This window comes from Capra hircus, chromosome 3 (genome assembly GCF_001704415.2).
Source record: "Capra hircus breed San Clemente chromosome 3, ASM170441v1, whole genome shotgun sequence".
Lineage (NCBI taxonomy): Eukaryota > Metazoa > Chordata > Mammalia > Artiodactyla > Bovidae > Capra > Capra hircus.
The window spans coordinates 103,768,637-103,783,718 of record NC_030810.1 but is presented as its reverse complement, the minus strand read 5'-3'; the positions used below and the strand labels follow the sequence as shown (position 1 = coordinate 103,783,718).

The 15,082-nt window shown below is 37.2% G+C and overlaps 1 protein-coding gene across 1 annotated transcript in view; it reads left to right on the top strand.

Annotated features, from left to right (window-relative positions):
• The window catches only part of NUP210L (nucleoporin 210 like), an 89,676-nt gene that overhangs the window by 6,764 nt on the left and 67,830 nt on the right, over nt 1-15,082 (top strand). The window contains 8 exon segments of the mRNA XM_013977080.2: nt 616-747; nt 1,919-2,012; nt 2,532-2,682; nt 4,993-5,125; nt 6,032-6,190; nt 10,588-10,656; nt 11,267-11,373; nt 12,042-12,182. Coding sequence (XP_013832534.2) covers nt 616-747; nt 1,919-2,012; nt 2,532-2,682; nt 4,993-5,125; nt 6,032-6,190; nt 10,588-10,656; nt 11,267-11,373; nt 12,042-12,182 — 986 coding nt within the window.

The following is a 15,082-nucleotide window of genomic DNA, read 5'->3' as shown; positions in this document are numbered from 1 at the left end:
TATTCTTGCCTGGAGAATTCAATGGACAGAGGAGCCTGGCAGGCTGCAGTCTACAGTGTCGCAAAGAGTTGGGCACAACTGAGCAACAAACATATTGAGTGGAACTCTAGTTGGGTCTACGTGATTCTCAGGCTTTTTAATCTCATGGTCCAGGAAAAGAAATGGAAAGAAATGAAGTGAGAGAGAAATTTATTGGCAGACAGGAATGGCATATGGTTGCCACCCTCTTACTTTCCTAAATAAACACATTTTTTAAAATGTACTCTTATAATTTCATAAAAGGAAAAGCATTCTAACACTTCAAAAGTAATACTGAACATATATTCCTTTAAAGTGAATATATTTAATTTTATTACTGTTTTAAAATTCTCATTTTTTGACGGGTGAATAAAAACATTATTATAGATCAGTATCTGGGAATCACTGCTCTAGTGTCTCTTCTTGTAAACAGATGCTCTTATATATTTTGTTGCTAAGCTGTTTTCTTCCGCAGGTTGAAAGGAACCGTTATGCCTTTCTTTTTCTTAATATTTAGAATAAGCTCCGCAGTATATGAAATATTCAATAGATTCATGACCTGTTGAATTAAATTCTCAGTTTTTGGGTTCGTTTTAGTGACTGACCATGAACTGCGGTGTGATGTTAAGGTTGATGTGATAAACAGCATTGAAATTATATCTCGAACGCGGGAACTCTATGTAGATGATTCACCACTGGAACTGATGGTGAGGGCATTGGATGCTGAAGGTAAAGAATGTCAGAGGATTCAACAAAATTACCTAAAATGAACACTTTTGTGTTTAGTTTTTGGAAACAGAAATTTGAGAGATAAAAGTAGGTTGGAAATAATGTTTATTTTCTCATATGAAGTTCATGTGCAAGAATAATTAACAATTCTGAGTGTGGTTTGATGTATTAAATACAGACTTTCATTAAAATTTTCTAGTTCAGAATCCAAATTCTGCTACTGAGCTTCTGCTAATGGTCCCAACAATTAAGAACATTTTTGGAGAAAAAAAGAAAAGTACCTTTTGGAATTTATTATTAGTTCTGTTTTGATCAGTCTACTTTCTGTAGGGTAAGAGAATTAAATGTAAACCTGTGAAAATTTTATAATTTTATCTTTCTTAAGACTGATTTTACATTGTTTTTCATATACTGCTACTGCTGCTAAGTCGCTTCAGTCGTGTCCGACTCTGTGCGACCCCGTAGACGGCAGCCCACCAGGCTCCCCCGTCCCTGGGATTCTCCAGGCAAGAACACTGGAGTGGGCTGCCATTTCCTTCTCCAATGTATGAAAGTGAAAAGTGAAAGTGAAGTCGCTCAGTCGTGTCCGACTCTTGGCCACCCCATGGACTGCAGCCTACCAGGCTCCTCTGTCCATGGGATTTTCCAGGCAAGAGTACTGGAGTGGGGTGCCATTGCCTTTCATATACTACACTAATGTAATATGTTAAAAAAAAAATTTTTTTTAACGCATTGCTTCTTTCTTTGTAAACTAGTGAAGAGCGATTTTTAAAATATGAGAAATGAACATATTAGTAATATTCAAACCTAGCTTTTATAAAAATTTTTATTAGAGGGACCAGGATTTAGGGATGCCTGTCAACACTGAGATAGATTATAAGGTGGCCTTTTTATGTTGAAAGGAATAGAAATAGTGCCATAATTTTGTCAACCAGCAGTTAATCAGCTTGAGTTATTTTCACTTTCAGAAAGCTTATACAGCAACTGTACTTACTGTGTGTAGGGAGTCTTCCTGGTAGTTGTGTTTTAGTTCATAAATGATAGTGTATCTATTTGTTAATGAAAAAGGCTTAAAAATAATTTTCTAGTTAAATTTCCCTTGCTTATTAAAGATACCTGAATATTTTTGAATATGTGATTTTGTTTTGTCTGTTTTCGCCTTGCTTTACAGGAAATACTTTTAGTAGTTTGGCAGGGATGGTGTTTGAGTGGAGCATTGCCCGGGATAATGAATCAGCAATAGAAGAACTGTCTAGCAAAATTAGGTAACCTTGAAACCAAACCTAACTATCTGACTTTGAAGGAGACATCTGCCTTTGGGTAGCACACTGAACAGCAATCATTTGTGTGGGTTTTGATCAATTTCCTATATGGAACTATTTGGAACAAATAAATTTATCATGGGAAAATATGGCATGGCTGTAGGTACCTTGATGGTTTAATTTGAGTCACTGCAGAGGAGTTCATGAAATCAGAACTATACAATTGTTTGTTGGATCTTCTGACACTTTTGTTTTTCAAGCTATCAACACTCACTGAAATACAGTGAGTGGATATTAGTATGAAATTTTCTCTTCAGTACCAAGCAATAGCTCTCAGACAATCCGGGTTTTAGTCTTACAACAGGTTTAGCCAGAAGCATATTAAGTACTTTTCTTCTATCTAGTCATTGTGGAAATTTTAAACTTTTGACACTATACAGACATTGAAGAGACTATGTTTAAAGTCTCTCAGAGCCTTTTGGAAGAAGAATAATCTACTAGAAACAAAGTTTATCTCTTTAGGATTTTGAGATACTCTGAAGCAGAATATTCTCCCCCTGCATATATAGCTGAGATGGAAAAAGAAGAGAAACAGGGAGATATGATTTTGGTGTCTGGCATTAAAACTGGTGCTGCTATCGTAAAAGTTCGAATTTCTGAACCATTCTATAAGGTAAAAATTTAGTGCTATAGACATTAAGTCTTGCCTATGGGATAGTTTCTTATGTTTATCTATAATAGAAACCCTCTAACCTGCTTGATTTAGGCCAATTGAAAAAGTTATTTGAAACGGATAAACATTTTTTGAAAACCTGTCTTCCTTAAACATGTTATCACCCACGTACAATTACAAATGTTACTGGTATTTTCTCTTAAAACATATAACTGCATTTTATTCACCAATCCTTTGAGGTAGGTCCGAGACTTTTCTTTGTCTATGATTCCCTGTTTAAAAATATACATACTCATTCTTTCACAAATTAGTTTCTAGTTTCTTTTTCATTTTTCATTTTATTTTATGGTTGAGTGAAAGATTGTACATGTGTGAAGCAATCTGAGTGCAGAATTCTAATATATTTTTCAAGGATTTTCCCCTAGTCTTTTACATTTCTCACTTACACCTAATTTGATAGCAGTACATCTTAGCTATAATTTCTTTTTTATTTATTTTTTTCTTAATTAAAATTTTTTTTAAATTTATCCTTAGCTTGCCTTTAACTATTTTTTTAATTAATTTTTTAAAATTAATTAATTTATTTATTTGTGTGGTAGTTTGTACATTCTTTGGCATTGCCTCTCTTTGGGATTGGAAGGAAAGCTGACCTTTTCCTGTCCTGTGGCCACTGCTGACTTTTCCAAATTTGCTAGCATATTGAGTGCATCACTTTCACAGCATCATCTTTTAGGATTTGAAATAGCTCAGCTGGAATTCCATCACCTCCACTAGCTTTGTTTGTAGTGATGGTTCCTAAGGTCCACTTGACTTTGCATTCCAGAATTCTGGCTCTAGGTGAGTGATCACACCATCGTGGTTATCTGGGACATGAAGATCTGTTTTGTATAGTTCTTCTGTGTATTCTCTTCTTAATATCTTCTGTTTCTGTTAAGTCCTTAACATTTCTGTCCTTTATTATGTCCATCTTTGCATGAAATGTTCCCATGATATCTCTAATTTTCTTGAAGCGATCTCTAGTCTTTCTATTGTTTTCCTCTGTTTCTTTGCATTGTTCACTTAGGAAGGCTTTCTTATCTCTCCTTGCTATTCTTTGTAACTCTGCATCAGATGGGTATATCTTTTCTCCTTTGCCTTTTACTTCTCTTCTTTTTTCAGCTTTTGTAAGGCCTCCTCAGACAACCATTTTGCCTTTTTGAATTTCTTTTCCTTGGGGATGGTTTTGATCACCACCTCCGGTACAATGTCACGAACCTCCGTCCATAGTTCCTCAGGCACTCCGTCTATCAGATCTAATCCCTTGAATCTATGTGTCACTTCCACTCTATAATTGTTAAGGGATTTGATTTAGGTCATACCTGAATGGCCTGGTGGTTTTCCCTACTTTCTTCAATTTAGGTCTGAATTTGGCAGTAAGGAGTTCATGATCTGACCCACAGTCAGATTGTTATGTTTTGGCTGCACTGGGGCTTTCTCTAGTTGCGGCGAGTGGGAGCTACTCTATAGTTGGGGTGCACAGGCTTCTCATTGTGGTGGCTTCTCTTGTTGCAGAGCACAAGCTCTAGGGCATGGGTTCAGTAGTTGTGATGCACAGGCTTAGTTGCTCCGCAGCACGTGGGGTCTTCCTCAACCACAGATTGAACCTGTGTCCCCTGCATTGGCAGGCAGACTCTTAACCATTGGACCACCAGGAACGTCCTGACTATAACTTTTCAAAACATTTAAATTTTTTATAGAAAACAACTCTTTTCATATAATGCTTTTTAAAAAATTAATTATTATTAAAGTTGAGAAAAGCAAATATCTTTTGGCAAGCATTCAATTCAAGTGGCAGTAACATGTATGTGGACATCCTAGAGAGCAGCCTATTAACCTTGTATTGGGTAAGCCTTCACAAGAATTGATATGTTCAACAAGGGATACAGAGTAACTTAATCTGGAAAGTCAGTTCACCTGAGGTTGGTTAAAAGAATTTCAGTGGAATACAGTTAGGTCTTACTTTTTCCCATTTTATCATACTCGCCTTTTTATTTACCTACCCTTCTCCTTTAAGAAAGCTTGTTGTGTTCTGTTCTTTTTTGAGTGACTTAGTTAATAAGTGACTTAGAAAGCTGACACTGTGTTAATATTCATGATCACTTTTTAAGGCTAACTGAAATTATGATCTGTGCTTAGGAAAGCATTTTTTTAATCTTGGCAAAATATTTTAGAAGAAATTTATAAAAGTAAACTTTAATAAGGAGGGCAACCTTGAGGATTTTACCTGTGGAAACTTTCTGGTTTGTTTGTTTTTTTTTTTCCTTCTTTTAGAAAGTGGCAGCAGCATTGATACGTCTGCTTGTTTTGGAGAATATATTTCTTATACCATCCCAAGATATTTATCTCTTAGTAGGTGCATATATTAAATACCGCGTTGCAAAAATGGTTCAGGGAAGAATGACAGGTAAGTTGATTTAGCTTTTCCTAAGACTAACATTTCCCAAATCATTTCTGCTGACAAGAGAAGCAGCTTCACATTATATATGCAAAATACTTTTTGTTCTTTCTGTCTTAGATTTTTGTGATAAAAGTACAGTTGACCCTCAAACAACACGGGTCTGAACTGTGCAGTTCCATTTATATGCAGTTAAAAAAAATAAACACTACAGTACTATACGATGTTTGGTTGGCTGAAAGCGTGCATGCAGAACTGGGGTTATAGAGGGTTGACTAATACGTGGATTTTCAACTGCATGGGGAGGTCGATGGGGGAGTGTTAGTGCCTCTAATCCCTGCACTGTTCAAAGATTAACTGTATTTTTTTATTGCAGTACTTGAGCTAATACTGGACTGAGGTAGCCCACATATCTTAAACAGACTAATGCTATAGTTCAACTACTACTTAGCTTCAGTGCCCGTAAAGATCTGAATTGTCTATTAAAACAACCAAAAGTTTACTAACTTAGGACAAGGGAAGAAACTTTACCAGAAGGGATTTGAATGATCTTTGCAAAAAAGCTGTTTATTGAGAAACTCTGTTATCTGAAAAATTTAATACCCCGCTGATCCCAAAAGTCCCACTCGGTTTATAAAGTGTACATTTGCTCCATTAACATTAGTCCTTTATTTACTTGCCTAGTGGAGATCCCTCCTCCTACTCTCAGTTTACTGAGTTTTAAGAATATAAGCAACAATAAACTCATATAGTAGTCCCCCTCAGTTTCTATATATGTAGAAATTCATTATAGTTGGGAGGAAATAAAGGGAAAAGCAGATTTTGCTCTTACTTTGACCTGCTGCTTCTTATAATCCAACAATATACTATTTTCTATTGCTTTCATTATGGTTATGTATCTTTCATGTCTTACAGAGGTGAAATTTCCCCTGGAACATTATACACTAGAATTGCAAGACCACAGAGTTTCATGTAATATTTCTCTTTCTGGGAAAGTGGCTTTACTGGATGAGAAAACAGCCATGGTGACTGCTGTCCAGCTGGGCCACGCTAACCTTATCTTCGTCCACAAAAGTATCCTTTTGTTCAAGTTTTTGCTGTCAATCTATATTTCCTTGAGCAAGCTAGACATGTTCCTTGATAAAATAACTGGTTAAGCATGATTATAACACTACTACATTTATTTTCCATAGGTTCTATCTTTTAGAAAGCACTATAAATTATTATTGTCATAATTTCTAACAGAGGGTAGGTACAGAAGAGTAGTTGTTATTTGTAATCTGTTGAACATATGTGCAACAGAATATAAATTGTAAGTAGGCGGGGTTCCTTAGTGGCCCAGTACTAAAGAATCTGCCTGCCAGTGTAGAAGACACAGTTCAATACCTGATCTAGGAAGATCCCACATGCAGCTGAGCAACTAGGTCTATGCACCACAGCTATTGAACCTATGCTCTAGAACCTGGGAGCTGCAACTGCTGAAGGCCACACACTCTAGACCCTGTGCACCACAACTAGAGAAAAGCTCAAGCAGCAGCGAAGACCCAGCACAGCCAAATATAAATAAATAAATAAGGTTCTATTAAAAAATTATAAATAGGAGACCAGGGAAAACTTTGGAGGAACTTGTGTAAATGTTATTTAATTTGTTCTTGTTTTTACATGAATAATTGAGAAAAGATGATACTGTCTGCAGTGGCTACTTAACTATTTGTTAAATTGAGGCAAGAGTAATTTTTTAATTAATTTATTTTAATTGGAGGATAATTACTTTACAATTTTGCGATGGTGTTTGTCATACATCAACATGAATTACCCCCGGGTGTACATGTGTCTCCCCATCCTGCATCTCCCTCCCACCTCCCTCCCCACCCCAGCCCTCTGGGCTGTCCCAGAACACTGGCTTTGGGTACCCTGCTTCGTGCATTGAACTTGCACTGATCATCTATTTTACATATGGTAATATACATGATTCAATGCTATTCTCTCAAATCATCCCACCCTCACCTTCTCCCACAGGGTCCAAAAGTCTGTTCCTTACATCTGTGTCTAAGAGTGATTTTAAAAACTTCACTAAACCTGCTCTGTAAAGATTGAACAAAGAGAGTTACTTAGAGCTCTAATATAGTCAATGAAAACAAAACAGTATAAAGATTAAAATTCTCAGAAAATGGAAATTTTCAGAGAATTCATAAAATTCTCAGTGTTGATTTCAAAATATTTCCTATTTTTGAATCTTTGAATCCCAAATATTTAAATTAATTTGTTTAATTTATTCAGCAAATACCTATTATATTTCTCCTATATGCTCAACATTGCTCTAAGGGCTGAGGAGACAGACTATTTTACTCTGGGTAGTTAGGGAAGTCCTCTCTGATAAGGCTGCATTTGAGCAATGAACCATACAGATATCTGGGTGAAGACTCTCCAGAAAGAGGAAATAGCGATTTCAAAGGTTCTGAGGCAGAAGCATGTTTGGCATGTTTACAGACGAGCAAGGAAGACACTGCGGCTGAATGCAGAGAATCAGGGGAAAGTAGAACGGGTAATAGAGTAGGAGAGGGAGTAACTATGCAGGGCTTAGCAGGCTTACTCTGAGTAAGAGCCTATCAGTCTTAAAGGGTATAGTATTTCTTGTAGAATAGAATTTGTTAATTAGCTGTTATATTCTGTTATATTATTTGTCTAAAACATTCAGGAGGGGTTTTGGTTCAGAGTTGTTTGTTCTCTAGTCCTTTCAAGGTGCCTAGGACATTTGTGAACAAATACAATAGTAACTACAAAGTAAACTAAGATATTTGATATTTATTTAGTTCCAGCTGTGTGTCAGGCACTTACCTGAACTGCCTTCCCCAGGCATCCTTACCATGATATTTTTCATAGTTTTTTTCATTTTTTTCTCAGTTCATATTGTTATTTATTCCATATTGTTAATGATTGTTATTAAATATTAAAATAAATTTACCTCTTGACATGGAAGGTGACGATTCATAATTTATTCCAGCGCCTGCCTTAGGTGGCTGGTGGTACTCATAGAGATGGGTGATATAAAAGAAGGCGCATGTTTAAGAGAAAGGAAAACTAGTTTAGTCCTTCACATGTCAACTTGAAGTACCTGTGCGGTAGACATCCAAGCAGAAATTTTTATTATGCATCTGGAGGAGAAAGATTCAGGATGAAGAAAATTCTTTCAGAGTTATTAATTTATAGCCAGGTGATAGCTGAAGCTGTTGTAGAGAAAGGGAGAATATACAGAGTGAGAGGAGAAGACCAAAGACATAACTGTGGACTGCCAGCTTCTAAGGTTCATTTGGAAGAGGAGGAACTTGAAGGATGCCCAGAAAGAATGTTTAATAGGAAATTAGGAGAGTAGGAAATAGTAGGAAAATCAGGAGAGAAAAATTTCATGGTAACCAAGTGAGGAATTTGCAATGAGAATGTTCTTCAGGTGAAATCAGCAGAAATAAAGGAAGTCTTGGATCACTTTTACAATAAAACAGCTTGGCTTTAAAAAGAAGGAGGAAAACAAAGCAGAAGTTTGAAGAAGACAAAATTTTTTTAAGTTAAGAGAAACTTGAATATGTCTATAAGTTAAACAGAGAGATGGCAGAGATATGGATGAAAAGAAGGTCAGTTGATGGAGCTAGATTTCTGAGAAGTAAGATTTTGGAGGAGCAAGATAAAATGAAATTCCAAACAGGGAAGGATTAGATAAAAGGTAGATGTCTTATTCTGATTATGGAGGGATGAACTGGTTTAGAGACCTATTGAGATCTGTGCCCTCATCTGTAAAATGAAAGGAATGATATACTCCTGAATTTCCTTCTGCACGCGTGTTCAGTCACTCAGTTGTGTCCAACTCTTTTGTGACCCTGTGGACTGTGGCCCACCAGGCTCCTCTGTTCATGGAATTTCCCAGGCAAGAATACTGGAGTGGGTTGCCATTTCCTTCTCCAGGGGATCTTCCCAACCCAGGAATCTAGCCCAGGTCTCCTGCGTTGCAGGTAGACTCCTGCCCTGCAGTGGATTCTTTACCAAGTGAGCTACGAGGGAATTTCCTTTTAGCTCTTATAGTTTATGAATGTAGTACATACTAAAAGCAAACTTAGACTGACACAGTGTTTAAAAGATTTGCTTTAATGAATAGTAAAACCAAATGGTTTTTACTTGTGGCTCAGCTGGTAAAGAATCCTCCTGCAATGTGGGATACCTGGGTCGATCCCTGGGTTGGGAAGATCCCCTGGAGAAGGGAAAGGCTACCCACTCCAGTATTCTGGCCTGGAGAATTCCATGGACTGTATAGTCCATGGGGTTGCCAAGAGTTGACACCACTGAGCAACTTTGACATTCACTAAAAAAGTAATTTTAATTAGCATATCAATTGTATGTATATTAATAGTTCTTTTGAAGTACTTGGGCAGCTTTAAAAGTTTGATCCCTGAAATAGATTAAATATTTTGCTTTCATTGTCACTATAGATACTGTAGTACCTAATTATAGCCTAGTGCATGACTGAATTAACAGCACTTCTAAATTAGTGCACTTAGAAATAATAAGAGTTTTCTGTCCAATCATTTCAGTAATACGTTTCTCAGAGCAGAAATAATTTCTTCTTAGCTTTTGGACACAGTATATTTCTGAGAAGGAATTACATTACTAATTAGATCGTGTAGGCATGCTAAGTTGCTTCAGTAGTGTCTGACTCTTTGTGACCCTGTGGACAAGAGCCCACCAGGCTCCTCTATCCATGGGATTCTCTAGGCAAGAATACTGGAGTGGGTTGCCATGCCTCCCTCCAAGTGATCTTCCCGATCCAGAGATGGAACCTGCATACCTTAGATCTCCTCTCCTGCATTGGCAGGAGGGTTCTTTACCACTAGCACCACCTGAGAAGCCCCAGATTGCGTATAGGCTAGCAGAATAAATAATGTGTCGTGTGATGTATGACAAAGAAGTATCTTTGGTGGGAGAGAAAAGATTTTGATATTAAAGAATTGCCACAGATAATAGAAAATCAATTAGTGATTTTTAAAACTGTCTGTGGAGCCCGAGGCAAGTTACTGGGCTGGATGACAAGTCATGCCACTCCCTCTCCATCCACCACTGTCCATTTCTTCAGCCAGAGCAATTCCACTTTGTCCTCCTTTCCCTAATGGGCTTCTATGAAACACTTTTACAGGGGAAAAGGATTCTGCAGCTAAATGAATATTAAAAATGTGGAGCATGATCTTTTTTTCTCTCGTTTCATCTTCCTGATATTTGAAATTCAAGAATACCTGATACCTGTGATTACTGAACCCTCATATTTTTCTCAGAATGTATGCATTTAAGTTTTGCTTTCCAAGAGATAATGAAAGATAGAATTTTCACTTGCGTTTGTTTGTGGGCTTATTTATTTATTTATTTTGGTAGCTTATATTTTTCTTTTCACCCAAATCTAGCTCATAAAATTTCCTTAAACCAAAATTAAGATGTCCATATGCGATCTGTGTCTGGACTCCCAAATTGCACCATATATGTTGTAGAGCCTGGATTTTTAGGTATTTTTAGATAATGATTTTCATAAAGCCAAATAACTTAAAGTATGCCACTGAAATGAGTGCATTAAAGACTAGAGTGCTTCATTTTGAGACTTAACTAATTTCAAATTCAACCTTACTTTGACATGTTTTCTCACATTGTTCTAGTTAAATGCTATTTGCAAGAGTAAAGCATCTTGAAATAGACTGTGAAAAGGTATGAAACTCCATGTAATACAAGGTTGGACTAGGAAAAGAGACTTCATACAAAGAAAGAAGAAACCTATGTCCTTAAGCCACATGAAGCAATTTTTTCCTGTGAAAGCAGCTGAAGTCTTGCCTGACATATCAGAAATGAGCAAAATTGTGGGTTTGGGGTGGATGGTATTTGTATACAGATGTAAGTGAGAATGCTTCTTTTATACCTAAGATGAACTAAGTTAAACTAGAATCTTTGGAACCCCAAATTATTATACAGTTTTATAGAGGGAACTAAAGGATCTACTTTGGAAACCATCTCCATCTATTAGTGATTTTTGCTCTTTAAATGGCTTTTTAAAGTTTGTATTTATAAAATTCATTATAGAAAAATGGCCTCTTCTGATATTTTTATTTATTGATTTGTGTACAGGTTTCACAGTCCAACCTGGAGACCGATGGAGTCTAGAGGTGGGACAGGTCTATGTTATTACAGTAGAAGTATTTGATGAAAGCAGCACAAAGGTCTATATTTCAGACGTGAGTCTATCTTTTGAATTTTTCTAGCCCCCTTAAGGGTAACTCCTTCAGTGGGCAGTCTTTTTGCTAGGAAGACTTTTTTTTTTGCTTCCAGATTTTGCCTTCAGAAAATGCAAGTTACTACTTTATCATTATTATTATTAAGTAGTTCTATCCTTGAGGAATACTAAATCAGAAGTAAAAGATACAACTTGGTTAGATTTATAGGAAAGAGATGAGGTTGGCACCAAGGGTAACACTTTGGATGGGATCCTCATTCTAAAACTTCATTTCAGAGAAGTTACCAGAGTTTTATAGTGTGATCATTAGATGTAAAATGTTGTAGTCATTCTCCAGCATCCATTCCCCACCCTACCCCCAACTGTCAATTTCTGGAATGGCACAAATCACACTAAAATTGACATAAGCTTTGATGCTTACTATTTCTAATTGCTTATCATTAATGGATCTTTCAAAAACTAGTACTATTTTAAAATGACATCTTTCCAACTTAGAATTTGATGAGGGTGAGCAAAGATTTTTATTTTTACTTCTTTAAGCCCCAGAATGCATAGTCACACTTTTTTTTTTTTTTTTTTTTTGATGCTTTGAGTTTAAAATAGCATTAGGGAAAAAAAAAAAAAAAACACATCTCTTCATATTTGTGCTACTTCTGGGCTGATTTTCAGAATCTCAAGATTATGTACCAGTTCCTGAGGGAGTACTTTGAAGAGCAGCTAACTACTGTGAATGGATCTTACCATGTTGTAAAAGCTCTGAAAGATGGTGTGGTCGTGATAAATGCATCTCTGACTTCCATCGTTTACCAGGTAGGAATTAAAAGGACATTTTTTGAATCCTGAGAATACTGACAAGATTTGGTTGATTTGTTGATGTGCTAGCACATATATAGCATATCTCACCATTATCTTTCACAAGATAAACTGACAAGCAGTACACTTAGTAGTTTATACCTCTGCAAATTTTCCATTTCAGTCTCTGTTATTGCACGTGTCTGCATTTGTGGTCATTTTGTGTATGTGTCATTTGAAGCTCCTTTAAAGGTTATTCCATATGCATGTTTCCTTGCGTCATCAGATCCACATGAGAGTATTTTGTACTAAAGATACATAGGGTTAATATGCCAATTGTTTAACCATGCCACCAACTTTGCACTTTTATCAGTTTTTTACTTTGTAAATGGCATAACTGAGTATCTTCAGACAATTTTTATTCCTTTTGGTTAATTTTTATATGGTGTAATACCAGAAATGGAGTTACTGGGTGAAAGGATAAGGAATTTATCTGTTTCTAACACCTCTAAGGAGAAGGCAATGGCAACCCACTCCAGTACTCTTGCCTGGAAAATCCCATGGACAGAGGAACCTGGTAGGCTTCAGTCCATGAGGTAGCAAAGAGTCAGACACGACTGGGTGACCTCACTTTCACTTTTCACTTTCATGCATTGGAGAAGGAAACGGTAACCCACTCCAGTGTTCTTGCCTGGAGAATCCCAGGGACAGCAGAGCCTGCTGGGCTGCTGTCTGTGGGGTCACACAGAGTTGGACACGATTGAAGTGACTTAGCAATGCCTCTAAAAACGTGCAGATATCCGACTTTTAACAGGCTGTCAGATTTGTTTCCCTCTGTAAACCTACTTTTTCTCCAGTGATCCTTCCCCAGCTATTTGAGGCAAAATCCCAAGAGTCACCCTTGACTCTACCTTCTCCCTCACCTCCTTCGTTCAGTACATCATTGAATGCTAAGTCAATTCTTCTAAAAAATCTCTCAAATCCATTTCTTACTAGGTGAAGGAGACACTGCTGTCTTTGGCCTAGACTTTCACAGTAGCTTCTAAACTGATACTCCTACCTTCAATATTGTCTGTGGCTAGAATGATATTACAAAAACTGTAACAATTATTATGTATTTACTGTTTAAATTCCTTTGGTGACTTCCCACTGATTTTAAGGTAAAGTTTAAACTTTGCGATTCATAAGATTCTCATCTCAATGGCTTCTCTTGTTGCAGAGCACCAGATCTAGGTGCACAGGCTTCAGTAGTTGAAGCATGTGGGCTCAGTAGTTGTGGCGAACAGGATTAGTTGCTCCACAGCAACTAAGTGGAATCTTCCTGATCCAGAGATCAAACCTGAGTCACCTGCTTTGACAGGTGGACTCTTAATCACTGGACCACCAGTTGTTGTTGAATTGCTAAGTTATGTCCAACTCTGTGACCCCATGGACTGCAGCATGCCAGGCTTCCCTGGCCTTCACTATCTCCTGGAATTTGCTCAGATTCATATCCATTTAGTTGATGATGCTATCTAACCATCTCATCCTCTACCATCCTCTTCTCTTTTTACTTTCAATCTTTCTCAGCATCAAAGTCTCTTCCAGTGAGTCAACTCTTCACATCAGATGGCCAAAGTATTGGAACTTCAGCTTCAGCATCAGTCCTTCAGTGAATATGCAGGGTTGATTTCCTTTAGGATTGACTGGTTTGATCTCCTTGCAGTCCAAGGGACTCTCAAGAGTCTTCTCTAGCACCACAATTAGAAAGCATCAGTTCTTCAGCACTCAGCATTCTTTATGATCCAACTATCACATCTGTACATGACTACTAGAAAAACCATGACTTTGACTATAGGAACCTTTGTCAGTAAAGTGATGTCTCTGCTTTTTAATACACTGTTTAGGTTTGTAAAGCTTTCCTTTAAAGGAGCAAGTGTCTTTAATTTTGTGGCTACAGTCACCCTCTGCAGTGATTTTGGAGCCCAAGAAAAGGAAATCTGTCACTGCTTCCACTTTTTCCCCTTCTATTTGCCATGAAGTGATGGGACCGGATGCCATGATCTTTTTTTGGATGTTGAGTTTTAAGTCAGCTTTTTCACTCTCCTCTTTCACCCTCATCAAGAAACTTTTTAGTTCCTCTTCATTTTCTGCCATTAGAGTGGTATCATCTGTGTATCTGAGGTTATTGATACTTCTCCCAGCAATCTTGATTCCAGCTTGTGATTAATCCAGCCCACCATTACATGTGATGTAATCTGCATATAAGTTAAATAAACAAGATGACAATATACAGCCTTGTTGTATTCCTTTCCTGATTTTGAACCAGTCTGTAGTTCATGTCCAGTTCTAACTGTTGCTTCTTGACCTGTATACAGGTTTCTCAGGAGACAAGTGAGGTGGTCTGATATTCCCATCTCTTGAAGAATTTTCCACATAGTCAGAGGCTTTCACATAGTCAATGAAGCAGATATTTTTCTGGAATTGTCTTGCTTTCTCTGTGATTCAGCAAATGTTGGCAATTTGATCTTTGATTCCTCTGCCTTTTCTAAACCCAACTTGTACATCTGGGAGTTCTCAGTTCATGTACTGCTAAAGCCTAGCTTGAAGGATTTTAAGGATAACCTACTAGTATGCAAAATTAGTGCAGTTTTTCAATAGTTTCAACAATCTTTGACACTGCCCTTCTTTGGGATTGGAAGGAAAACTGACCTTTTCCAGTCCTGTGGCCACTGCTGAGTTTTCCAAATTTGCTGGCATATTGAGTGCAGCACTTTCACAGCATCATCTTTTAGGATTTGAAATAGCTCAACTGGAATTCCATCCCCTCCACTATCTTTGTTTGTAGTAATGCTTCCTAAGGCCCACTTCACACTTCAGGATGTCTGGCTCTAAGTAAGAGATCACACCATTGTGGTTATCCCAGTCATTAAGACCTT